The 26,657-nt window shown below is 55.0% G+C and overlaps 1 protein-coding gene across 3 annotated transcripts; it reads right to left on the minus strand.

The window, feature by feature from the left end:
* Nucleotides 1-1,010: 1,010 nt before the first annotated feature.
* On the minus strand, nt 1,011-25,656 carry SBNO1 (strawberry notch homolog 1). Of its 3 annotated transcripts, none has more exons than XM_078595119.1 (32): nt 25,358-25,656; nt 22,991-23,098; nt 21,179-21,445; nt 20,303-20,399; nt 19,931-20,070; nt 17,970-18,057; nt 17,558-17,718; nt 16,879-17,012; nt 16,254-16,344; nt 15,522-15,683; nt 14,777-14,912; nt 14,013-14,118; nt 13,704-13,857; nt 13,312-13,494; nt 12,688-12,785; nt 12,104-12,261; nt 11,796-11,987; nt 11,222-11,401; nt 10,229-10,434; nt 9,760-9,891; nt 9,186-9,321; nt 8,882-8,994; nt 8,174-8,245; nt 7,000-7,099; nt 6,791-6,865; nt 5,205-5,351; nt 4,391-4,485; nt 4,169-4,261; nt 3,690-3,827; nt 2,839-2,915; nt 1,992-2,185; nt 1,011-1,554 (listed from the first exon to the last, which is right to left on the minus strand). In XM_078595119.1, exons 2-32 carry the CDS (start codon nt 23,096-23,098, stop codon nt 1,430-1,432), a joined length of 4,158 nt encoding a protein of 1,385 aa, XP_078451245.1. In that variant the 5' UTR covers nt 25,358-25,656; the 3' UTR covers nt 1,011-1,429. The 3 variants fall into 3 exon arrangements, with proteins under 3 accessions (XP_078451245.1, XP_078451244.1, XP_078451246.1); XM_078595118.1 differs by lacking the exon at nt 25,358-25,656 and adding an exon at nt 24,455-24,981; XM_078595120.1 differs by lacking the exon at nt 25,358-25,656 and adding an exon at nt 24,272-24,423.
* Between the last annotated feature and the right edge of the window lie 1,001 nt (nt 25,657-26,657).

Here is a 26,657-nt window from a genome sequence, read left to right on the forward strand (position 1 = left end):
CCGACTGAGGGCATATAGTTGTATCCTCAAATCTTGTAACTCAATTGTAACCCACTTCCCAATGTGGTATCGACTGCAAACTTGGTATACTTATGTCATACTGATGACAACACTATATTCTATCATAAAAATAAAACATTTAAGCATTATTTTTTATGTTATGCTTCAGCTTGGGTCAAATTGTCCACGGTCAATTGACGGCTGTAATTGGCCATGCTCCCTTACGTTATGGCGAGCTTCGGGGACCACTTCCTGGAGTTCTGCCATTACTAGTACATTTAATAAAAGCGTGTTTTAAAAAGTTTTTAAAAAATATTACTTATTAAATGGAGGCCACGGACTGCGCCACGGAGCTTTTAGCGGTAAACAAGGCACCGTATTTACCTTGAAATACTTCGCGCTACCTTTACCCTACCGGGTAATTCTTCCGAGCTACCTTTACCCTACCCTTTACCTTACCCCTTGGCATGTCGACACCTTTACCCTTTTACCCGGTAAAAAGGGTAAATTACCTTGCCGAGGCCTACACCAGAGAGACCTTGGCTCCTCTCGAGAGGGCTCGCCTGGTTAATAATACAAATTGTAACATGCACACTATTTCAGACATAAGTGAGGCACGGAGCCAAGCGATGTCACTCTAAAGCCTAGTAAGTGTCTCTACTCTGCAGACTAAACACTGCGGATGTGAAGCAAGGCATTAAATAACCTTCCTTGACATTTGGCCAGCATGGAAAAGTAGGCCAAAAACACCCTCTAGAAGGGCAGGTCGGGTACCGGCTTCTGCGAGAGCCGCTGTGTAGAGCACCACTATGACAGTGATTCACGACTAAGGAGGGTGAACTCGGGAAGGGGGGGGGCAAAGGGACGTTTTGTGGTGCATGGCCCAACCCAGCACCCCCCACCCCCCCAGCGCCGGCCTTGCACGCGGGGCTCACTAGAGCTCGGTCTGGTCGAGGACAAGGTGCACGGCTGCACCTTTATCTGAGAACATACAGACGCACACCATGGGAGCAAAACGGGCAGCATCTTTTATTCCACGGATTATCTTACAGACGGTGGTGCTGGGAAAGGGGCAGCATGAGTCGAAAATTTACACAGAAAACCTCGGGCAGCTCCAGAGCGAGAGCACAGTGGAGGCGCTGGGGGGATGGTGGAAGGGGTGGAATTAACTTAAACTAAAACGGGCAACGAACTGGACTGACCAACCCAGCCATGGCGACTGGGAGCTGCGGTCGAGAGCTCTCCTCAGATGATTCCCCGGCCTGGCAGTTCCACTCACTCGGCCAATAACTATACACATTCCAAAACAGCCATAGTACTTACCACAGGGCGACTGTTAACGCCGGAGTTTAATTTAAACGAGGGCATAAGCCTTACGATCTCTGCCATCCGGCACTACGGGGACGTCGATTTCTACGCAAGGCGGGCTCTAAGTGTGCGCGGGCGTCAACGCGTGCGATGGCAGCGAGCCAGGTGCAGCTTGCTGCTGCTGCTGCTCCACAGATGCCAGCACGCAAGCGAGAAGCGGCACGCAGCTTTGCGGGATAATCAGCCCTGTGAAAAACACACGCGGAAACATTGAGTCGTTGAACATTGACAAACGCGTCCGGGGCGGTGATATGGCCCACCCAAAGCGCGGTCATCGCCTGCTGCATATGTTCGGGGTTCTAATCCGGTAGGTTGTCCTGGTTAATATTGCGGTGTGTGTTAACCGTAATATACGACGCAGCATCTGCTTCACTTCCAGTGGACGTTAAAGATCGTGTGACATCATTTAAAACGAGGACATTGTGTGCCAGCGTCACGGCCCATCTTAATTGGGAATCGTCGCAAAAAAAGCACCGGCAGGACCCTCCTGAAAACAGTCTTAAGACTCGGTGAGGCTCTCCTGGGTAAGCAAATAGGAGTAACAATAATTATCCACCAATAAAGGACCAGGTGTTTGAGCAGGTCAAGTGGCGAGCGAGTGGGGACGTGACCAGCTGACTTACCCACGATCCTCTGGCCGTCCTCGGTCCGCAGACGCACAATCTGCATCTTCAAGTGGGAGCCACTCACAGAGGTCATGACCCCTTCCACTCGGCTCCACACGCTCAGCACGGAGCCGCAGAGCACGTGGTAGGTTCGGCAGCGCAGGCCCACCTCGCACACCATGCCCAGCGCCGCCTTCTTGCAGTTTCCCCGCCTACGGCACAACCCGACGCGTCACAGTTCATAATCGATTTGTGGGTTAAGCCACGCAATGCTCATTCATTAATTGAGTTCGCCAAACACCCTAATTTAGGACCAAAGAGCTTGCGCAATTGTTCAATATCGAGTGTCGTTGCCCTTGCACGCATGGTTCTTGCAGTGCATAATTGTTTATTTTTAGTCGAGGGCAGGGGTCCCTAACCCCCAGGCCGCGGACCGGTACCGGTCCGTGGGTCCGTGGCCTGTTAAGAACCGGACCGCACAGCAAGAGGTGAGAGCGGTGAGTCCGCGCGTGGCCCGCCCCCATTGTTTTATTATTGACCACTTCCATCCGCGCCTCTTTCCCACACTGCGCACTCGTCTCAGTCACAGTGTTGGTGAGCCCACAAGCTACTAACCCCTAGTAGCCACAATGAGTACAAAACAAACGTCGCTGGAGAGCTTCTTTGAAAAGGTGGAAAGACCCAATGAAGAACCCCCCCCCCCCCCCCACCGGTCCCTGGTGCCAAAAAGGTTGGGGAGCGCTGGTCTAGGGGACCCCATAATGGCAGCGATCTGTGTGGCACAAATGCACATTAATTAATCTGTGAGTAGGAGGCGATGGTTTCTGTGCGAGCCGCAAAGCAGGGAGTGTGGTGCTGTGGTCACCAGTAAGCATGAGTGCAGGTGTCCTTTGAGGTGTTGAACTGTTCCTCCCAGTGAGGCATCGCATCGTCCGACGACACCTGAGGTCACAACACAGAGGTCCCAACGTTTAATCAGACGGTGAAGAGCACTGCGTGATTATTTAAGTCAAGGCTCTTTTTGAGCAGGGTCCTGCCAATTTTTCATAAAAGAGATCGATGTTGCTGCTGTGTATAATCCCAAATAGGGAATTTGCAGGTAATTTTTCAGCAATAGGATGTTTTGGCCAATGCCAGTTACATTGGCTTTTTTTTACTATCGAAGGACACCAGAGAACGCGGAGATAATCCACGCAGAACAGACTGGAATCAAACCCAAACATGCATTGCTGTGCGGCACGAGTGTTACCAATGCACCACCCTGCAGATCAAATAAAGGGAATTGTCTTATTCAAGACTGGTTCAGATATCACGCGCCACTGATGTCAGCCGTCAGTGGGTAATCGAACTCAGATCCCCGGGTTCACAGCACAATGCGCCCACCCAGTGGTTCTCAATTTTGTTAATAAAATGGCCCCCCAGTCAAGACCACTGGTCCCTCCCCCCCCCCACCACAAACGTGACACCAACGTGACACCAACGTGACACCAACATTCCACGGCCATATTCAAAATTTCTCCTGCACGGTATCCACGCCACAGCCTGCGCAACCTGTAGGCTTCCGCACCCCCCGCCCCAGTGTGGAGAACCGCTGCACGAAGCGCCGCGTCACCATTCCCACACGCCAGCACACAGCACAGATAACGAGCACAGACAACGTTATGCAAAGCATAGCCGACATTAGGCACGTCTTGCAGGTCCCCCCCCCCCACGCACCTTCTTGTACTTCTTCTTGAGGTCGGCGTACATTTCGTGCCGCAGCTGTTTGCCAGTGTTGGGCCGGTAGATGAGAAAGAGTCGCTTCCTGGTGCTCACCTCCCGCGCCAGCACAGCCGTGCGCTTGCCGTTACGCACCTGACGCACGCCCAATGCATGTACAAAAGGCGGTCTCAGGCTCTGACGCGCTTTAAGGGATAACAGCCACGCTGGTCTGGGAGGCAAATCTCACGTCAAGAATCCCAGCGATTTATATTCGAATATGCGGTGGTCGACTCTTGTTTATAGCCCCCGCCATAGGAATGTGGAATCACCACCGCTGGCTCTGGGCTGCAAAGATGAGATAAGGCACAATGCCTCAATGCTAGTTTGAGTGGGAAATCACTTTGGACGTTGACTCACTGAATTGGCAGTAGAGGCAAGTCTGGAACTCTGGGAGGCTGTGGTGCCCACGTGTGTGAGTGTGTGCGAGTGCACACCTGCAGAGACAGGTAGAAGCCGTCGTCTGGCCCGGATTGGTCGGCCCACACCTCGGTGGCCTCCTCCCATGACATTCCCCGCTCCACCAACACCTAGTAGCACCAACATACCCGGCAGACACCGCATCACCGTTACACACAAAACACACCGCCTCACCATTACGACTATCGCGACGCTCGTGACACCGTTGCTCTGCAGGTCGAGGCTCGAGCATCGCTCACCGTGTACATCTCCACGTGGCCCGCACCCGAGTGGCCGCGCGTGTTAAACCTCTTCACTTCCAGCTTCTTCACACGTTCCTCCCCCGAGCCCAGGTCTATGCACACACGCACGTGCAATGTCAGTCGGCGCCTATTTAGAAGGACATGGTTGAGAGCGTCGCCCAGGCCAGCTTCACTATCCCAGTGCCACAGACACGTCGTGTCAAGTTTTAAGTGGTCACGATGACACCGGAGGGGTTGTAGAGTGTGCACAAAGCTAAAGATCCCCCCGATAGTGTCAACAGTCTGTTGGAGCAAGTGCTGCAGCAAGCATCTAGGAAGGCCGGCAAGGTACATGAAGGGGGTGGGTGGCCAACACCATGCCCAGCTGGATTTGTCTCCCAAGTGCTGATGTTTACACATTGCACCAGGTACTCAAGGCTGAGTCGACTTCCGGGAGGCCCCTGGAATTTTTCAGAAATTCTTCACCGATATTTGTCATGAGTGGGAATGGAACTTGGGTGGCCGGGTTCCTAGCGCCGCACACACAAATGTATTTGACACATATGCATGCTCGTCTGCTTACATACGACCGCAATAATAGCCCCAAATATGCACAAGTTGACTATGAATGTTTTTTACGAGTAATTTGAGTCGACTTTCATGACATAAAATGCATTTAATTTCATAATGATGTATGTTTGTGCCATTTTGTTGTGTTCTGATTGAAATTTACTTCATTGCTGTAGGTTACTCTTGCAAATGACTCATCCTAGTCTCAAGTTGTCACCTGGTTACACAATATGAAGATAACTCAATAGATACACGCACGTACCAAGTATGCCCATGTCGTATCTCCCCGCACGCTTCGCGTTGACAATGACCGCTTGCAGAGTGTCGGAGAAATACTGGAAGAGCGAATTCTGCTGCGCCACTTCCATTCCCAGAATGCGGTTCAGGAACTTCCCAATGTTGTTGTAATCTGGCAAACGAGCACCGTGCGGGCAGGGCACGACAGACACCGCTCGATCACAACGCCGCGACGTCGTGGTCAACGCCGCCGATGCCCCCACAACCACATCCCTCACAACCACCAACTCTCTCAACCTCTGTCAGTTCCCACAGTAGCTGCTGCAGTCAACATTCAACCTCTTAACATCTGCCCTGCCAGCAGTCTCTCTGCGCCTCCTCCTCTCAAGTCTCCTCTTCCCTTTGGGCGATCGGATTTGTGGAGACCGCTCTCCGATGCCCGTCTTGGCGATCGGCCCTTACCCATCTTGTTCACGTCCCACCCAGCGTCCCACCCAGCGTTCCACCCAGCGTCCCACCTGCGTCCCACCCAGCGTTCCACCCAGCGTCCCACCTGCGTCCCACCCAGCGTCCCACCTGCGTCCCACCCAGCGTCCCACCTGCGTCCCACCCAGCGTCCCACCTGCGTCCCACCCAGCGTCCCACCCAGCGTCCCTCCCAGCGTCCCACCCAGCGTCCCACCTGCGTCCCACCCAGCGTCCCACCCAGCGTCCCACCCAGCGTCCCACCTGCGTCCCACCCAGCGTCCCACCTGCGTCCCACCTGCGTCCCACCCAGCATCCCACCTGCGTCCCACCCAGCGTCCCACCCAGCGTCCCACCTGCGTCCCGCCCAGCGTCCCACCTGCGTCCCACTCAGCGTCCCACCTGCGTCCCACCCAGCGTCCCACCTGCGTCCCACCCAGCGTCCCACCTGCGTCCCACCCAGCGTCCCACCCAGCGTCCCACCTGCGTCCCACCCAGCGTCCCACCTGCATCCCACCCAGCGTCCCACCCAGCGTCCCACCTGCATCCCACCCAGCGTTCCACCCAGCGTCCCACCTGCGTCCCACCCAGCGTCCCACCTGCGTCCCACCCAGCGTCCCACCCAGCGTCCCACCTGCGTCCCACCCAGCGTCCCACCCAGCGTCCCACCCAGCGTCCCACCCAGTGTCCCACCTGCGTCCCACCCAGCATCCCACCTGCGTCCCACCCAGCGTCCCACCCAGCGTCCCACCCAGCGCAGCCGTTTTTACTGAACCACTTCCACTCGGGGAAACTCATCTCATCACAAGTGGCGTTTGACGACAGCACAAAGTAGTCAGCATTGTGTTATCAGCTAGAAAGAATGCCAAACCATGCAACTGCTATTGGCTAAAACATCCGAATGATGAAAAACTCCCCAAAAATTACTCAATTGGGATGACACACAGCAGCAACATCGCCCCCCCCCCCCACTGCTAAAACCTGGCAGGACCCTCCTGAAAAAGATCCTCGAGATTCAGCGAGGCGTTCTTAGGTAAACACCTCGGAATAACTACGTACGGTGGGAAAGAAGTAAAAAAAGTTAAGTTCAAGTTCAAACAAGTGAAACAATAATAGCACAAATTCACAATTAACTCAGTTCACACACCTTTGTCCAAAGTGGGGAGACCCATTCTCTCATCGATGTTCACCATGCCGACCCCCACCAAGCCCTTCAGGATGTCTAGGGGAGGAAACAAAGATGAAGTCACGCACGGACAGACACACTTGCGTAGGTCGATGTCGTGTGGCCACAGAGAATGGGGGGCGCGCGTGTGTAGGGCACCGCGGAAAGGGGGATGGTGGGGGAGGGGTCACCTCTGAAAAAGTCACCGCAGTAATCGCTTGGGGGCGGCACCAGAGGTGCGTCGAGGCCAACGATGGACTTCATGACCATCTCCAGGGCTTGCCGGCCATACTGCAGGCACACCGGGCCAGCGCACAGGAGAGACACAAAGCACAACAGTTGTTGTTGTTGCTTCTACGCTTGTTCACCCACGAATGCCTGAGTCTCAAGACTCTTTCAGGAGGGTCCTGCTATATTTTCACAGGAAGGGGTGATGATTGTAATCCCAATTGAGTCAAATGTGTCATTTTTTTAATTTGGCATGTTTGGACTGTAACGCTGGCACACAATGGCCTACTCTTCTTGAAATTACACCGTGGGGTCTTTAACGTCCACTATGAGCAAAGCAGACGGCACGCAGAATTTTATGGTTGCTAAGCACCGCAGAATTCACCAGGGCGGCCTGCCAAAATTGCTCAGAAATATGCCAAATGCAACTCAAGATGTTTTAAAACTTAACTTAAAAACGACGCAATTGTGCAGGGTTCCAATCCTGATCGGCGTCAGATTGGCGATAGTAGGGTAAACGTGTCGATTTAGGAGTTGCTTGACCTCTGCCCTGGTTTGGCTGCAGACCGCAGGATATCACTGCAGAGGCTACGAGACATTGACATGGCACAGTTGTTGCTTCGGAATGGTTTCTTCCGATCTCTAATCACGACTCTCAACGCGCCGCCGCACAGGGTTTACTCGCTCTCGAAGAGACAACAGAGGCGCGAGAAACCACAGACAAGTGGGAAGGCAGCAGCCAGTCGGAGTGCAAGTGCTATCAACAATTGCCCAAGCTCTGCAGTCCTCTATGTAAACCCACGTGCATGGAGAAAACCCACATGCAGGAGGGGAGCAACGCTATCCCCGTATAGATGGAAAGAGATGGATATTACTCCACTTGCTGTACTGCCTTCTGCCGAGCCAGGGTATGGCACCTCAAAGCCCACGTGATGAAGGGAGGTTCACTAAATTTGTGCAGTGACCCACCAACCCTCGCCTCCAGAGCTGGACTCCAGTCAGCCGCGTGCAGCAGTCACCAGCACTAGATGCGCTTCACCTTCAACTTGGCATCGCTGGCAAGACGAGGGAATTGCCCCGACCCTCAACCACCCCCCCCCTCCCACGTTGTGCGCCGCAGAGGTGAGCTTTGCTCACCTTGTTGTCAAAGTTGTAGCGGCTCAGATCTCTCGATTCCGTGGCTCTGCGATCGCCGTGCGTCAGGGCACCCTAGCACGCACGCACGCACAGAGGCCAAGATTCCGCACGTAACCTTTCACAAACTGTTGGGGAAAGTGCCGTTGGCAAGCAGCACCTGCAAAGGCCGGCACGGCACACGAAGGGTTGGGTAACCAGCACCATGCCCCACCGCCTTTGGCTCATCAGTCCTATTTGTGTTTTTAGCTATGGCAGGAAACCGGAGAACCTGGAGGAGACCCATGTAGAATACAAACTCCAGAGTCAGGCACGGAGTTGGGAATCAAACTCACTCGTTTCTTGCTACAGGTGTTACCAATGCTCTGCCATGCTGCCCAAGTTCATCAAAATTGATGCTCGCACAATTTTTGTATCAAACCCAATGTGTTCCATATCTCACTCGATGGGCGCCGATTCGTGAAATAAACCACAGGGCCCTCCGTTGCCCCCAATACTTTGCCACAACCGATGTTTCAGGGGCTTTGCGATTCTGAATGCAAAGCTTCCGTTTGCAGGGGTGATTCAAACAGGGGCCAGCATTGTGGTGATGCAGTGGTAACACATGCACCCCACAGTAAGAAGCGCCTGGGTTGAATTGTAAACTCGGTCGCCTTCTGTGGCACCTCCGCCCGCCCCCACGCGACACCTCCTTCCGCCACCACCACCCACCAGGCTCTCGAGACGCTTGGCGACGATGGAAGCGAAGCGCTGCTCCCCGGCGAGCTCGGAGATGAGGAAGAGATACTCGGGGGCATTCACCTGGTTAGAGCGGTGAGTCCGGCCTGGGAACAGCCACACCCGTGCACACTCAAACTCTCACCGGGCACCAACACGCTCTCGCCGGCACCAACACGCTCTCACGAACACCGTCTGACTAACGCTCTTAGCACGGTCCCCGTGGGTGTGCCCCCTGGCTTGTGCCCTCCTCCTCGTCGACTCGTGCCCCCGATGGTTGTCCCTGGTCCGCCCATACCGAATTGCTGAATGGCTCTGTCTGCGCTCCAGGGCAGCTCGAGCGTCATGTGCACGCGCCGCCGCTGGTTCTTGGCACGGCGGTCAGCCTGGAGCGATATTCCAGAGCTCGCCGCTTCCGAGATGATCGCGATGTTCTGCAGCGACACCGCACGGCACACCGTCACATCGGCAACACACTATGCCAAGCCTCACTGCGCAGGCACCGCTTCGCAACCACATTCCGAGGGCACATCTCCAGAATCTATCAAATATTTTAAACTATTTTTATTTTACCAGGTAAGGCACACGAAGCTATATGGCTCTTTTTCAGAAATGCCCTGGCCACAAATGATAAGAGCAAAAAGTGACTTATCATGTGGACATTTGAGCATGTTTCTCTAGTATCCACTCCCTCTCGCCATAACGCTTCACTGCAGCTCTAGGGGGTTGGGGGGAGGGAACTGGGTTAGACTTAGATCAGGGTGATGGCAGGAGAACTTTGGGGGATGGAGGGAGAGACCAAGAGGTTAAGAAAATCCCAGAGGATGAGAGGCCCTGGGGGAGTGAGAAGGGGTCCCATGGCAAGCCCGCACCTTGTCTCCGTCCATGAAGCGCTTCTTCTCGGTGACGTTGAGGATCTCCACGGGCACGTCCAGCTCGGAGCGCGATTCGTACGCGATGCTCCCGTCGTCATTGCTGACCACGCGGCCCTTGCGCCCAGTCATCTGCACACACGCACGCACACACACGCACGCACACACGCACGCACACGCGCACACACGCACGCACACGCGCACACACACACACACGCACACGCGCACACGCGCACACCCAAGCACGCACAAGCACACAATGTATACACACAGCAACAACTGCTGTTCGCCACTAGGTGGCGGTAATGTCACCACAGCACATGTGCCTGGCCAAGGTGCACTTTGAGGCTGTCAAGTGCGAAAAGCTCACACCACGCACGCGTGTTCAAGCAGGCGCACAGCCTCCTGAGCAATGGCAGCCAGCGCCTAAGGGATTGATGCACAGGAGAGGAGGAGGGGAAGGGGGCACCTCAGCCACGTTGTCGGTGCCCCCCAGCTCGTCGATGAGCTCGTCCAGCGTGTTGGGGGGCAATGCGTCCGCCAGCTGCTCCAGGTGGTCGAGGAGTTCGCGCTTCATGGCCTGGGCTCGCTCCACCGCGTCGCCCGCGGGGGGGGTCCCCGCCAGGGGGGGGGGCCCCGAGGTGCCCACCGAGCCCGACAACAGCCCCCCCACACCTACGCACGCGCAGGTGAAAACAAGGGCAAAGACAAAGGTTCCCCTTAGGAGCCATCCATTTAGTACGTACGGGGGGAGGGTCAACCCAAATGCGTACGCTTGCGTATGGGGCGTCTACTGACAATGTACGTACGCATAGGAAACGGGGGGGGGGGGTGAAGCCTCGATAATAATTTGTCTACATTGGCCTTCAAATGAGCCACAGTTCAGTTTCTTCAGCTGTCAGACAACAAGTACTGCCGGGAGAAGTGGGACTGTGGGAGAGGTGTCACTTGTATGCCACCGCACCCCTGACTGCAGCCATCACGCAGCTCAGTAAAATAAGGTACGCAACTTAATTATTTAATGCAGCCGAAGGTGGACTATGTTTGCTTAAACACGTTCATATTATTAATCCTTGATCGTTTCTGCATGGATTAAATATCGGCCGTTCTATAGGATGTAGGGGGGGGGGGTCAAGCATACGTACGCAAGTGGGGGGGGGGTGTAAAAAGTACGCGTGGGTACAGGGAGGGGGGGAGGGGTCAAGTTTTGACAGATTTTTGCGTACGTACTAAATGGATGGCCCCTTACAGAACGGGCGAGTGTTCTCGGCGAGCCTCTATCGAGGCTGGCACGGCACAGGGGGCGGTGTTGCCAACGTTGCACCCGGCCATCTTTGTTAGGTTTAGATAATCACCACAGAGATCTTAGCCAGGTCCCCGCTGGCTGCGAGGGACAAGTGTTACCACTGCGCCACCCGACCACCCAAATGGGTGATGCGAGTGAGGGGCCCCCGCACTGCACCTGCACTTGAGAAGCTGCTCTTTCGGAGGCCCAGGCCGGAGGCAAGCAGCGCGCTCTGGATGGAGTCGGGGTCGATGTCGGCATTCCGCTTGCTCCCCTTGCTCTTCTTACTCTTCCTTTTCCTCTCCTCCTCCTTTTCCACGGACTTCTTCCTGCGCTCCTTCCTCACCAGCCACGGGTCTAGGGAACGGCACGGGAGCTCCTCACCCGCTCCTCCCCCACCCCTTGCGTGCATGTCCGCCCGTAACGACGTAACCTCTCGGCTACTCCCGGACGGATATTTGGGATGAACTGGCACAATCTGCTAAGTGTGAGGGAATAGCCAAGAGCAATATCACCCCCTACTGGCAAAAGAATACCGACGCTACGTCACCTTGTTCTGCACACGGACAGCTGCCATCAGGGTGTCCCCTCGGCTGGAAGAAAAACTGCAGCCGGGCATTGTATTTATTGACATGAGTTTGTTCCAATATTTCACAGCTGATGCGGCGAGTGGCGTGTGATGTGGATGTATGGCGAGTGTGGGGTAAGTGGCGAGTGTGGGGTGAGCGGCGAGTGCGGCGAGTCCCCTCACCACCCTCATCGTCGGACTCATCGCGGAAGGGGTTGAAGTCGTCATCTCCAGAGCTGACTGACTCGAACGAGGAGGCGCTGTCCCTGCCGCCGCCCTCGTCCTCCTCGTCCTCCTCCTCGCTGCTGGAGCTCTCGCTCTCGCTCCTCCCCGCGCGTGCGCGCTTCACCTGCCCCCGCGCATCCTGGCTCTTGGCTGCGAGGCACATGGGGGGGATCAACACGGGGGATTAGGACACGGGTGATAGCGAGGGTGATGGCGAAGGTGGCGGCGGTGGGGCAGTATTGCCGATGGTGGTGCGGCGAGGGCACCTTTGCGCTTCTGGGCAGGGGTTGTGGTGGCAGCGTTACTCCGTGCCGGCTGGGTGCCACCCCGGCTCAGGCTGCCCAACTCGAAGCCCAGGAGACTCGACAACTTCTTCCGGTCGGGGGCGGGGAAGTGCTTCTCAATTAGACACTGGAACACTCCCCTGGGAGGGGTCGGGGGGAGAGGGAGAGCGGGAGTGGGGAGGGAGTGGGGGAGCAGCATAACCATCACAGCAGGGCAGGGGAGAGGACACGCACGGCACAGTCAAGCGGTGGGCTGAGCATTCCACACACACACATTGTCACTTGGCCCCTTGCGGTGTTGTGGTGTCTGGCCACATCTACTCACCCTCTCGCCCATACTCCCACTCTCCTACTCACTCACCTACACATTCACTTGGTCACCCAACTCGCTTACCCACCCATTGCAACTTGATAGTGCTGTTTGTTCCTGGCCACTTAACGTTTTGGGCCCTGCATGTCGCACAGCCCAGGCAGGCAGCTACGAGATAAGAGCTCTGTTACTTGGGCTGTGTCGTCCTTGAGACAAATCCATCATCCCCACTATCCGGTCGGGTCGGTGCGCGTACTTGGCGGTGGAGACAAAGTCGTTGAGCTCCCCACCGCCCTCCTCCAGCGCCTCCAGCGTGCGCGCCTCTCCTGTCGACTGCAGCCCGATCACCACGCACTGCACGAGGGCACAACCACAACACGTCAGCGGGCGGCACGAGAGCGCAGAGAGACACGCCGACCGTGTCATGTGAACGCATCATTGTGCGTGTCACGTGAACACGTGTGCATCGTCGCGAGCATCACGTGAACGCGTGCGTATCATTGTGCGTGTGCACGGATACGCGTGCGTGCCGGCATTGTGACGCGGCCCAGCGGTAGCGCATTCGCCGCTCATTGCAAACATTCGCGGTTTGAAACCACTGGCCGCTGTGCCCATTAATACTGCAAATTCATTGACCATAAAAAATAACCGAGACATCATTCAAAGAAGAGTAGGCCACTGCGTGCTGGTGTCCTTGATCAAATTCGCCAAATCTTAAAAGTTACACCACAAATAGCTCAATCGAAATCTACACGGAACAGCGATCATCAGCCCCTCCTCCGAAAACCTGGCAGGACCCTCTCCCAGAACAGAGAACCCGAGACTTGGAGAGGCTTGCCCAGGAAAACGAGCAGAGTGACGACACGAAGAACGTTCTCACCTTGCCGTTCTTGACCTCCTCCCTGGCGAGCTGCACGAGGCGGCGCACCTTGGACGCGATGCACAGGTACTTGAAGAAGCGCTGGTGTGACGACCAGAACTGTCCCCACATGGACTTCTTCATGCGCTGCTCCGCGTCAATCAGCTCCGCCGCCATCTGAAACTTCTCACGCGCCTCCACCCACTGTGCGTACGCACACACGCGAGGACAAACCTCGTCACCATCACTCTCGCCACACCGTCGCCATCACCACACCGTCACGCTCCCCGCCCCTGCCATGCCATCATGCTAACGACACCATCGCGCTCACCACTCTCCCAGACTCTGTCAGTGGGGGCAGCGCGAGCCCTGTGGAGGTGTGAGCAGACCTGCAGGGGGGCCCCCCCTCTCACCAGGTGCACGGCGCGGTTGTACATGGAGATGTATTTGCTGTCGAGGGGGATCTCCTCGATCTTAAAGGTGACGCCAGAGAAGCTGAGCTGCCTGGCGATGTACATCCCCCGCAGCTTCATATCCATGGCAACGATCTCCATGGCGCCCACTCCCCTGGAGGGCGCAGTACCACCACCACCAGTGTCACACACGGCACCACCACCACCACCAACGTCACGCACACAGCACGACTGTCAGCACCAACACCGCCACCGCACGTGGCCCCCGCGTGGTGTGCTGGCTGTGACGGCAGTGTCGGTGCTCGCTACCTCCTCTCCACGGCTTGGATGAAGTCGTTGAACTCGCGGAAGGGGGTCCCCTCCCCCCAAATCCCCAGCCGGTTCATGTAGGCCATGTTCCGGGGCTCCGATGCACCTGACCAGGGCAGCATAAGATAGCAGCGGTCAGCACTGCGCGCGAAACAAAACAACAACACGCCCACACCCCCCGTCCCCCGCCCCAGAGTTTACTTTCACGGTTCTAATTATTTACCCAGGAAAGTCTCAATATGCTTTTTAAGGAACGTCCTGCCAAGTTGTCGCAGTGGAGGGGTGACGTTGCTGTCGTTGTGCGATTGATTCATTTGCATGTAATGTTTCAGCATTGTGATGGTTGGCCAGTGCCAGTTACATTCTGTGATTTTAGCTGTGGGAGGAGACCAGAGAACCCAGAAGTAGCCCACGAAGAAAAGGAGGGAGAGAACATACAAAATCTACACAGCAAGGACCGAAGGCAGCAATCGAACGTCGGTGCATCTTGCTGCGAGGAGCGAGTGCTGCCACTGCGCCGCATCGGCATTAAACCGGCGATGTTGAAATTCTGCACCCCATGAATGCCGCACGTGTGGCCTGCCATGAGTGAGAAAAACCACTTGAGAGGGAGCCACGAGCAGGAGGACAATTGTCTGCTTATGGAACAGGGAGGTGACAGACGAGCATGGAGCTGGAGATGACGGGGTGGGGAGGGAGGGGAGGGGCAGAGGGGATGGGGGAGGGGAGGGGCAGAGGGGATGGGGGAGGGAGGGGGCCCTCACCAGTGGCGCTGGCGTAGATGACGCGGGCCTTGGGCAGACGGTTCTGCAGCTCAAGCACGGCCAGGCCCGTCTTGGTCGGCTTGGAGGAGCCCACGGGACATAGGTTCTTGGCTTTGTGGCACTCATCAAAAATTATCTGACGTGCGGGAGTCAAGGATTGCATGACGCCCATCTCTGCTTGCGGCGGTGAGCGTCGCCCTCCCCTCGATCACGCTCCTCGGCTGTTACACCGACAATCCAAGCACTGAGTCACGTGTTTAAATTATCACAAGATCGAGACGTCATCGTGACCACTGCCGCACGTCCAACGCACTCTCGTTACACTGCACCAGGTCCCGCAGCTGCCACGCAGTCAACACGCGACCTCCACCAACTGCCTTGACCGTCTCCCATCATCTGCTCTTTGGTCTTCTCTTCCCCTTGCTCGCCAGATCTATCACTGACCATTTACGTAATCTATGCAAATGTGTATATGATGAACTTCTTTTGTACCGAACGTAGAAATCCGAGGTGTGGGGGAAGGACAACAAACTAATATCCAAATGATAGAGCAGTGAAAAATCCCCCCAAAAATGTAAAAGCCAACACAAACGAGACCGGAAACACGACACCGACACAAACCGATCATCGGATCAGTCCACAACCTGAAATCGCAACTCGTGGAGGCGCTGAAGGGGTGGGTTGGGGGGTGGGACGCGGGTGAGCATTCACGCACGGTGAGTGCGGGGTCGCGTGGCGAGGATACGACGCCGTCGAAATCGTCGCTGCACCAGTGCAGCAGCTGCTTGATGCGCGTGCGGTACTTGCCGCCCGACTGGCTCTCCCCGATCAGCGCCGAGTATGTGGCAAACACCACGCCCTTCTTCACCGCGCCATTCTCCTTTGACGTGATCTTGCCATATTTGAACTACCAACATGAGAACAGCAGCATCAGCAACTGTAGTAGCGGCATCAGCAGTAGTATCAGCAACAACAGAAGCAGCATAAGCAAGAGCAGCATCAACAACAGCTGCCATTCGCCAATTATAACGAATATCCCGCTTGTTTACACAGGCATGCCTCACCGAGTCGCAAGACTCTTTTTCAGGAAGGTACTGCCAAGCTTTCAGAGCTTGTATGTTCTTCCCTTGTTCTGCATGGGTTAGGTTCCCCGGTTTCCTTCCATAGCTAAAAAACCCCACTATGTCATTGGTATTGGCCAAAAAAAGTATGAAAAATTACCAACAAATTACTCAATTGGGATCACACACAGCTGGGTAAATATGGGGAATCTTCACGAACAATAAGATGGTTGGCTACATACGGTGCGAAATAAGCTCAAAATACATACAACCTTCACAAATAATTAGTGTTGGGGACCACCCTCATGGTCAACATGCCAGCCCGAGCCTTCCCAATGCATCACGCACGCCACGTCGCAGCAGCATTCCGGGCGATTCCGACCGCGTCCATGGATGCTGCCTCACTCGGCGCTCACCTTGCTCAGGGAGTGAACCGTGATATTTTTCGCTCCGATGTCCTTTAGATCCCTCTCCGCGTCGTACTTGAGGTCGTTAGAGACGCTGAACCTGTGGGCACCTCCGATTAGCACGGTTGGCTACGTAACAACTACACTCGCAGCAGTTGGGCAGAGCGCACTCACACACAGCGCCTGTGTTTGTACTACCTCCACATTATCGTTATTATTCTGCTTGTTTACCAAGGACAGCCTCAGTCTTAAGACTCTTATTCAGGAGGGTCCTGCTAGATTGTATTCGTAGACTGCGGTGCGCTTTGGAATCGAGTAAGTCGAGAGTACGATTTCAAGTTTTCACTGTGGCGCCTACACAGGATGGCCTACTCTTCTTCGAATGACGTCACGGGGATCTTTACCATCCACTGTGAGCGAAGCACGCGGTGCGAAGAATTTTACGGTTCACCTCCAGCGCGGCATTAACCAGGGCGGCCCACCGGACAGAACTGCCGCCTCCGCTAGGCCACACATGTACGCATCGCAGGCACAAGGTGGGCTCGTGGAGGGCACCAATTAAACATTCCATACATTCACGAGCTAACAGGGTCGGCGACAGACGGGAGGTGAACGGCGAGGGTGCAGGCCTCACCAGACGGCGCGTTTGCGCCCCAGCAGGTAATTCTCGTAGATGATGCCAGCGATGGTGCGGCCTTTACCAACCCCGGCGCCATCTCCAATCAAAAACCCGGCGCGTTCCCCATTGGTGAGGTACGTCTCTTGTTGCTGCGCACACCACAACACCACAGCACAGATGCATGGCGCACGACTCCGGTTGTGGTTGTTGGAGTTTGTGTGCATGAAGCACAAGTACAGGTCTCATTTTTACACAGGCCAGTGCTCACCTGATGTTTACAGCCCTGAGCCAGTGGTGGAAATTCCACATTCATATGGCGGGGGTGACTCCATTTTAAAAAAACACTGTAGACTTATCCACAAAGATCAAGACGACATCATGGCTAAAGCCATTGATGCCCCCACACCTTCTCACCACCAACGCTCTCTACAAGATCCCGAAAGGCGACCTCCAAGATCTGCCGTGAGAGTCTCCCATTATCTGCGTATAGACTCGCACAGAGACCCACAGATTAAGAAACCCACAGACTCGCAGCTGTGAGCCGCTCACTCAACTGGCCAGCCACTTCACCATTACGACCGCTCAGCTGCACGAGCGCCGCCAACGACCTGCCACACCACACGGGATCCGAGCCGGCCTTCGGCCGTGCCGCCGGTGCCCGCGAACGCCCCGGCGGGCCACGGTGCTCGCCCACCTGGCAGCCGTAGGTGATGGCCTCGAGCTGCAGGGCGGAAAGCCAGCCGCTGTCCACCGTCTCTTCGGGGATGCTCAGCCGGTACCAGATGTCGGGCGGCGTGACGCTGGACAGCGAGCTTGTCTCCACCACCGCGTCCGGGTGCCGCAGGCCGATGCGCACTGTGGCACGCGCCAACGCACACACGCAAGCGGGCGAGTACTCACGCACGTGCTTGGGCGAGTACTCGCAGACACGCAGGCGAGAACAAACAGACGCTACACATGCATGACTACTCGAGCACATGCAGGCGAGTACTCATGGACACACCGGACATGGCCACATGGACTGGTACTCGCACGTAGGCAACTCGCTACTCCCTCACACCACGTGCACGCTTGCGTGTGTGTGTGCGTGCGTGCATGACGCTCACGCTTCAGGGGCATGTACTCGGCATACGTCTCCGTGTGGCCCAGCTCCTCCTCCTCCTCTTCCACCTCCTCCTCGTCCTTCACGGCTGCCTGGAAACATGCCCCGGCACACCCTACTGAGTGCAAACGGCCGCATGGAGGAGTTGTACCGACTGCACCGGTTCAAGGCTCCCACTGTATCACTGGCGTAGTGGCGACACTCGCAGCTCGCAGGGCATGGATACAGATTGTATGCTCTCCCCCCTGTTCTGCACAGCGTGTGTGTGTAGTTTGCATGTTCTCGCCCTGTTCTGCAGAGCGTGTGTGTGTCATCAGCTGCGTAATGTTGGAAATGCACGCACGAAGCTTCAAATCTTCCAGGCCACAATCATGCCCTCCCTTCTCTGTGCTTGTGAAACGTGGACCCCTGTAATGGAACATCTGCACCGGTTAGAAATATTCAAGCTGGCCTGCCTACAATCTATCCTGGGTTTAACCAGGCTGAATTGTGTGAGCTCACATATCCTTGAAAGGTCTGGACACATTCCCATCAGTGAGTTCCTCCGGCAGGCAAGGCTGTGTTGTTGGCTGGGTCATGTAACCTGCATGCCAAGCTACCGCATGCCCAAGCAGCTTCTGTTTGACTTCATAGAGGGGGTTAAATGGGCATGCTATGGGTGGGAAAAGAGATGGACTGATGTGGTTTGGAAGGATGTGGAGTTCAGTGGACTTGCTGAAGACTGCTGCCAGCAGTGTCAAGATCGGCCTCTTTGGAGGAGGCTTGTGAAGGACGCTACTGGGCAGTTGGAGGCAGTCGCCCTCCAACAACGAAGGGCAGAAGAGCGACACTCACAACAACGAGCGAAGTGCCGGGTGTCTAAAATGCAGCAAGTTGGCACATTAGGGCGTACAACTGGTGCATCTACCAGTCATCTCAGTCAACCAAACTATGGCACCAGGGTCTGTCCCATGCCCTCCTGTCAGCGAGTCTTCGACACTTCATGTGGCCTCAAAGTGCACCTGGCCTGGCACAGGCACAGGGGTGACGTCACCGTCACTTAGTGGTGAATGGTGGGTATTAATATTGGACTTTGTACGTTCTCCCTGTTCTGCAGAGCGTGTCTGTGTGTGCAGTTTGGACGTTCTCCCCGTTCTGCAGAGCGTGTCTGTGTGTGCAGTTTGTGCGTTCTCCCCGTTCTGCAGAGCGTGTCTGTGTGTGCAGTTTGTGCGTTCTCCCCGTTCTGCAGAGCGTGTCTGTGTGTGCAGTTTGTGCGTTCTCCCCGTTCTGCAGAGCGTGTCTGTGTGTGCAGTTTGTGCGTTCTCCCCGTTCTGCAGAGCGTGTCTGTGTGTGCAGTTTGTGCGTTCTCCCCGTTCTGCAGAGCGTGTCTGTGTGTGCAGTTTGTGCGTTCTCCCCGTTCTGCAGAGCGTGTCTGTGTGTGCAGTTTGGACGTTCTCCTCCTGCATGACTTTCCTCTGGGTTCTCCAGTTTCCTCCCAATTGGTTAAACACCCAAATGCTCGAGTGCCTGCCAATTACTCAATTTGGATCACACACAGCCGAAACATCACCCCATACTGAAACAACTTGGCAGGACCATCCTCAAAAAAAGTTGAAGGCGTGCTGATAATAGTAAAACTCAAGACAGTGTTTTTATGAAAGTCAGAGGAGTGGGGGGACACAGGCAGCAGCAGCAGCGTCTCAAGCTCACACAGAAGGCCCTGGGATGGGCTGCGCAAAACCAGGAATGCTGGAAAGGTACATTCGCTGACTTGTGCACACAGAGACACACGGGCACGCAAAGGTTCACCCAATCACGCGCACACACACGCACACACAGGTTCGCAACAGGTTCATGGACATGCACGCACATGCAAACTCACACCCACATCCACAGGCACGCATATTCACACGCACACAAAGGCTCATTACACAGGTACACAAGCAGACCACACACAAACCCACAGGTGCACACGCGTGCACACACCTGCACCGTGGGAGAGAAGCTCCTGATTTTGAGCTCCTCTGTGGCCCACACACGTGTCGCCACCGCCTCCTTCCCCGGAGCGGCACCCATCCCCACGGACACCGGCCCCTCCTTCTTCAGCAACCCGTTCGTGGGCTCCACTGGGCACAAGAGAGAGCGAGGGAGAGTGAGGGAGAGCGAGGGAGAGCGAGGGAGAGCGAGGGAGAGCCAGGGAGAGCCAGGGAGAGCGAGCGAGAGCGACATCACAAACGCCCAAGGGGCCCCACGCTCCATCTGCTCCGCCGCTCTTGCGAAGCAACGTTTGCTCGTTCGCGCTTTCCACCACACCGATGAGAAGAGGGTCGACAGGCGGGCGACCACCGCACTGCTCACCTGTCGCGGCGGCCACGGGGGCGGTCACTCCCGGGGGCGGCTTCAGCTTGAGCAGTTCGGAGAGGCTGTTCAGATGCAGCAGATCCTTCAGTCGCACCTACGCACAGACGCGTCCACATGCAGCGACGATACCCTCGAGACGCACGGCAGGGCTCGCGCAGTCTGCTGCGCACGCGACGCTCAACACCCTGAGACCCCCCCTCCATCGAGTGGCTGCATCTCCAGGGGTTTTCCACGTGAAATACCTCAATGCTCAAATTAAAAATATTGCACGTTTGCACCAGGATGCGCAGCGCACTCGCGGTGCCAGCCAAGTGGCCCGACGGCGCATTGCGCCAAGGGTGGAACAGAGGGGAGGGCGGCAGGCCTCTGCAGCGATAATAATTTAAAGGCTTATCATAATACATTTTTATATATTATTGTCTATACAGCAAGATTTGTGCAATCTGCATATCAAAACGCTGCAGATTTTGTAACATGCACAAAGGTGCGGGACGCCACAGACAAGAGCTGGGGAAAGCAGCCAGAACCGGCACCTGTAATTGCCCCACCTTTGTGATGTTTGATCAACCCCATTAATTAGTACGAGTATAACACGGAGAGGATACCCGAGAACCAGGAGAAGACCCATGGGTGCAAGACGGCTAATCACCTATTGCGGCATCGAGCAAATCCTGTACGTATCATCCGAAGCTGCTGCGTGGCCGTCTAACTTAAATGTCGAATGATAAGTTGCCGACCATGATGCCATGCGTAAGAAGTAGAATCGCCTAGTCACCGTCCTCGCACTCGCCGGCGGACGCCGCACCGGGCACTCTCCGTGCGTCGCACGTGCGAGCTCACGGGATGCGGGAGACCGGCCGCCGCACGAGTTACCTTGTTCTGAGCCTGCGCGGGGTTTGCCGTGGGCCGCAGTTGGGCCCCCGCCAGCTGGGGCAGAGTGAAGGGGGCCATGGCCGGCCTGGAGGGCTGCGGGGCCCGTGAGGGGGCGATGATGCCTCGCGTGAAGGCCACGGTGGCGAGGGCGGGGCGCGGCGACTGAGGGGGCCGCGTGGCGAGCGGGGCGCCGGGCGCGGCGGGGCCCAGGAGGAGCGTGGAGCCCACGATATGATCCAGCAGCTCGGAGCCTCCCATCACGGCGCTCTGCGGCATCACAGAGCCACCGTCACGTTTCGCGCTCGCCGACATCGGCTCCTCAACCGCTCCACACGCTGGACGTGAACTAAAACCGCCCTTGTCCGTGACGCACGTCGCCGCCCGTTTACATACTGGTGGCTCGGCGGGAGAGCGAGCGGCTCGCCGTCAGAAGGTCCCAAATCCTGGTTGGGGATTGACAGCCCGTCAGCTCTCTAGGGTCGGTAGACTAGGTACCATAAACAGTGGTTGTGTTATGGATAGACGACCCTCGCCAGAGTTTCCACGACTGCTGAGCTGTGAAGCGATGATCATCAAGTCCTCAATCCTCTTGAGCAAGAATATTCACTATTTTTACTTATTTACGTACTAGTGCAATAATCATCCTGAAGCAATTTTAATGTTTCATTCAGTTCACTTTGCTATGTTTATTTTAAGTAATTTGTTCAAGCAAACATTCATTTAAGGAAATCTATTTTGTTTAATATTAATTTACGTTTGTGCAATATTATTTCTTCTGTAACGCGGTTGTTATCCGATTTATATTTGCTTCATCGTTTTGTGCTACTGTTTTTGTCTTGTTTGTGACCCAGGTCACTTGCAATTAAACCAACCTGGGGCCTGGTTGGTTCAGAAAATGTGTCAATCTAAGCAGGAAACGATTTGCATTCGCTACCAAATGCATGGTGCAAAAGGCGGGATTCTGTGCGCACCGCAGCCGCTTCACAGACATGGGCAGGGCACCGCGGTTGCCGTGGATGACATCAACACGCCTGCTCCCCCGGACAATCAGCTGCAACAACGATTTTGGCGCCAGTTTCCATGGATACTGCCTCTCCTCAGATAGAAGAGCGCAGTTCGCGTCTGATGAGGTGAACACCTCGTTTATCGCGTGGTGTTCACCTCCGAGAAATAAACTGGACATCTCGCGGCGGCAGCAGCGGCAGCTACGCAATAAAGGAACACGTGTGGCAGAGGTGAGCACAGCTATAAATAATGTGAGCCATGTTCGAAAGGTTATCAAAGTTGATGACATAGTAGAATACAATGTATAATAACCATTATACCATTATAAATACAGATGTCAACAACTTCAAACAACTACAATGATAAACAACCATAAAATAATCATGCATCACCAAAACTACACACGCAAATACAACTGCTCCAATACAACTTGAAACACACAACAACAAGATCCACAGAGAAGACACACGCACAACCGCTCAAGCACCACGACAAACACTGAGATATCTTCTTCCACGTACTAGCCGTGTTCAAGTCATGGCGGACGTATGACTGCTTGCTACCATTTGTACATTCTTACGGAAATGTATACATTGCGTAAATCCTGTGAATAATCAGAAATTCGAATAAATTGTGGCCTCTTCAATTTAAAGAATTGTGTAAACCGTTCGGTACACGGGCCCCTCGTCTCTTGAGTTCCCACCTGGTTAAACACAATCACCACATCTACAACCACCACCAAACCTCGACCCTGACCCCAGCGCCCACCAGCACTGCCGTGTAGCATGCAAATGTGTGTTGGCTCACGTCTTGCGAAGGCAAGTTGGGCTCAGAGAGGTCGCTGTCCAGGTCACTGGGGAAGATTCCGCTCTCGCTGAGGGCCGCCAAGAGGAGGTCTTGCTCGGGGTCCGCCATCTGTGAGGGACAACACGCAGAACGCTCGCCGCTCAGCGTCTCGCGCGATTGGTGAGCAGGCGAGAAAGCCTCTCCACTAAAACTCCATGCCGCTCCAAGGCGCCGCTCGCCTGCCCTACTCGCCAACCCGAACGATTCTAGCAAACGTGGGGCACTGGCCCATCGTTACTGATGAATGTGTTGGGCTTTGGTGTTTGTGCACCACTACTAATGCAGTATCTACAAATAATTAGTTTCACCGATTTTAGGGGTGAGCTGACGATTTTATCACGGAGCTCAGTGGCAGAGCGAGTAGCTCGCAATTGGAAGAATGCAAGTGGAGGTTGACTGTCCATCATCCTTCCACTGGGGTAGGTAAAATTAGTACCGGAAAACATAGGTCTCCGATGTAAAAACCAACTAAGACCCATATCATTGGGTTATGCCACACGGTAGTTTATGGAAAGATTGCTGTCATTAACCTTTTACCACCCAAGATTGTCACAGTTAATATTGTTGATTTTTAATTCAGTCATGAAAAATCTTATGGCATCAGTGAGGAGTGTATTTGGTCAGATATTGATCAATACGTAGGCATGTGTAAACACTGTGCAAACATGACAAACTTGTTGGGTGGTGTACGGTGAACGATAATATGTTTGGCAAAACTCTACCACGTGGCCTAACTCAAACACAAACCAAAATATATTAAGTAGCACAATCATCTCTGAAAGTCCGGTTGCGTTAAAGAGGATTTAAACATCGACGGCTCACCACCGAATCTGGTAACGTCGAGTATGCGTCCCGCTGTCAGAAAACAGGGACTCGCCAGAGGGCAATAACGCGCAGATGTCAACAGACTCTGTCTGCACTCGTCACCAAGAGAAGCTTCCCCGCTTTCTCTCTGCTTTAGGCAAATTACTCAGGTCCACTATAGATGGGAATCGTATAAATTACGATTACTTTTGTATCCATAAAAAGAATACCAAGGAGCTCAAAGACTATTTCAAGAGGGTGCTGCTGCACTGGGATTGTTGGACAACACCAATGAATGACACCGATGTATTAATCGATGGGAGGAAAATTGAAAAACCAGAGAAAACCCAAGCTGAACAGGAGCATAACATACAAACGCAGAAAGGCGACCGAGTCAAGAATGGAGTGCATGCGCATTTTGCTCTGAGGCAGTGTTACCACCGAGACTTGAAGCAAGGTAGAACTTTAACTTCACGCTGTCCGTAACCTACGAAGGAAACTAACAACCATCTGGGATGTACACTTTGGAGGTACGTCGGTGTTCAGCTTTTCCTGCTAAGGATGGTGAAGAATGATGAGTGGCAGCCAAGGAATGGAAGGGGGACCCTTGAGGACGCCCACCAAGGAGATCATCAGCATCATCAGTTGTGGCAATCCACTGCTGGATGAAGGCCTCAAAGCTGCCGCCACCTCTTGGACACGTTCCGTTCCGAATGGAGCGATGGAATCAGCTCGTGGGCAGGTGCCGAGTGGATTGCTGCGTGGCAGAAACCGTGAGAGATGGAGCCGCTTGGAGAGGTCTTCTATCCAGCGGTGGACTGAAAAAGGTCTTTACATCATTGCGATTAAGGATGGAACAAATATTCATCTCCCTATGAATATAACGTAGTAGTTAGTGACGTGGTAGTGACGTAGTGGTTAGTGACGTAGTGGTTAGTGACGTGGTAGTTAGTGACGTGTAGTTAGTGACACGGTAGTTAGTGACACGGTAGTTAGTGACACGGTAGTTAGTGGTTAGTGACGTAGTAGTTAGTAGTTAGTGACGTAGTAGTTGGGGACGTAGTAGTTAGTGACATAGTAGTTAGTAGTTAGTGACGTAGTAGTTAGTAGTTAGTGACGTAGAAGTTAGTGACGTAGTATTAGTTAGTAACGCCGACTCCAGGCCGCGCTTCCGGGTCCGAGGCCGCGCGGTCCGCGTGCCCCGGGCCCGTGGGCCCCAGCCGGGACCCACGGGCCCAGGCCGGGGTCCACGGGCCCCGGGTCTCGCGTGGCCCCGGGTCAGAGGGTGGCGCCTCCCGCCCACCGCGGCCTCGGCGCGGGCTCCGCGCCGTTGCCAGGCCGCGTTGCGCAACGCGGAGCCGAGAGGCGGAGACTCCCGCACGGGGTCCCGCCCGCCGTGACCGCCGTGACCGGGGCTCCAAGAGGTATCGGGGCCCCCCGTGCCTCGGGGCCCGGGGACCTCAGCCCCTCACCCCAACCCTGAACCCGACTCTCACCCTGAACTCGACTCTCACTGACTCTTACCGGCAATCGCACTGCGGTGGCGCCTCCTCGCCCCGCCGCGTCCCCCCTCGTGTTTCTCTCCCAGCGGCTCTCTCCTCGTGTCTTTGCTCCCCGTATGCCCCGCCGCGTCTCTCTCCTCGTGTCTGACCCAGTGTCTCCCTCCTCCCCCCTCCTCCCGTCCGTGTCCCCGTCTCCTCGCCTCGCTCGCGGTGTCTCTCACAGTGTGCCCGTGTCTCTCACAGTGTCTCTCACAGTGTCTCCGTGTCCCTGACCCCCCCGTGTCTCTCTGTGGCCCCGCGCGTCTCTCCTCCTCCTCGTGTATCCCCCCGCGCTCCCTGCCCCCACCCCCGCGCCCCGTCACGTGGTCCAGCCAGGGGCGGGCTCGCAGAGACGTCACGCGCCGCGCTGGCCAATTAGCGCCCGCCTGCGATGGCCACGTGCACTCTCAACTGCCGGTTACCGATTACTGATTACTCATGGTCAGGAATTACTGATTACTCTTGACCAGGGATTACTGATTACTCATGGCCAGGGATTACTGATTACTCGCGGTCAGGAATTCCTGACTATTCGTGGTCAGGGATTACTGATTACTCCTGGTCGTGGATTACTGATTACTCGTGGATGGGCATTACTGATTACTCGTGGTCTGGAGGACTGATTACTCGTGACCAGGGATTACTAACTACTCGTGACCAGGGATTACTGATTACTCATGATCATGGATTACTGATTACTTGTGTTCCGGGATTACTTATTACTCATTGGGGAGGGACACTGGTAAACGCCTCGGCGACAGAGTTGCCCAGCAACTTCTATTAGCTCGCCGTGCAGATGTCGTGTCCACGCCAGGAAATCAGAATTTTAATTTCCACTGCATGGAGAAATCCGATTCGCTATAAAGCTCTTTCCCCAAAATTACCAGTAGGGGTGGGTGAAAAGTTACAAAACAATACAAAAACACGTTAAGTATAGAAAATCACAAACGAACTGAAACTAAACTTGTATTTACCAGGTAAAGCCCATAATAATGATGATGAGGTAAAGCCCACTGAGCGATTAGCTTCTTTTTACGAAGTGACCTGGCCACAACTTATAGCTCAGCGAAGTGGCTCATCATGTGGACTTGCATAGCGGCCACACAACCTACATAATCTAAGCGCAGAGTTCTCTATACGTGGAGGGGAAAAAACGGAGGACCTGGAGAGAAAAATCCACGTGCAGACTCCAAATATACAACAGGAGTCAGGGTCGGGATCGAATCCCCGACCTCCTGCACACCAGGCGAGGAAGATAATATCACGCCACCGTGTCGGCCCTT

The sequence above is a fragment of the Lampetra planeri genome, chromosome 6, assembly GCF_965212315.1.
Source record: "Lampetra planeri chromosome 6, kcLamPlan1.2.h2, whole genome shotgun sequence".
Taxonomy (NCBI): Eukaryota; Metazoa; Chordata; class Hyperoartia; order Petromyzontiformes; family Petromyzontidae; genus Lampetra; species Lampetra planeri.

Excerpts from the sequence above, each read along its gene's own strand:
- SBNO1 (XM_078595118.1), bottom strand. The coding sequence starts at position 24,475 with ATGATGCTGATGATCTCCTTG. Across the intron at positions 16,345-16,878 it reads GGGCGCAAACGCGCCGTCTG|GTTCAGCGTCTCTAACGACC; the intron begins GTGAGGCCTGCA and ends AGGTGCCCACAG. Across the intron at positions 8,995-9,185 it reads CAGAGCCATTCAGCAATTCG|GCCGGACTCACCGCTCTAAC; the intron begins GTATGGGCGGAC and ends GGCTGTTCCCAG.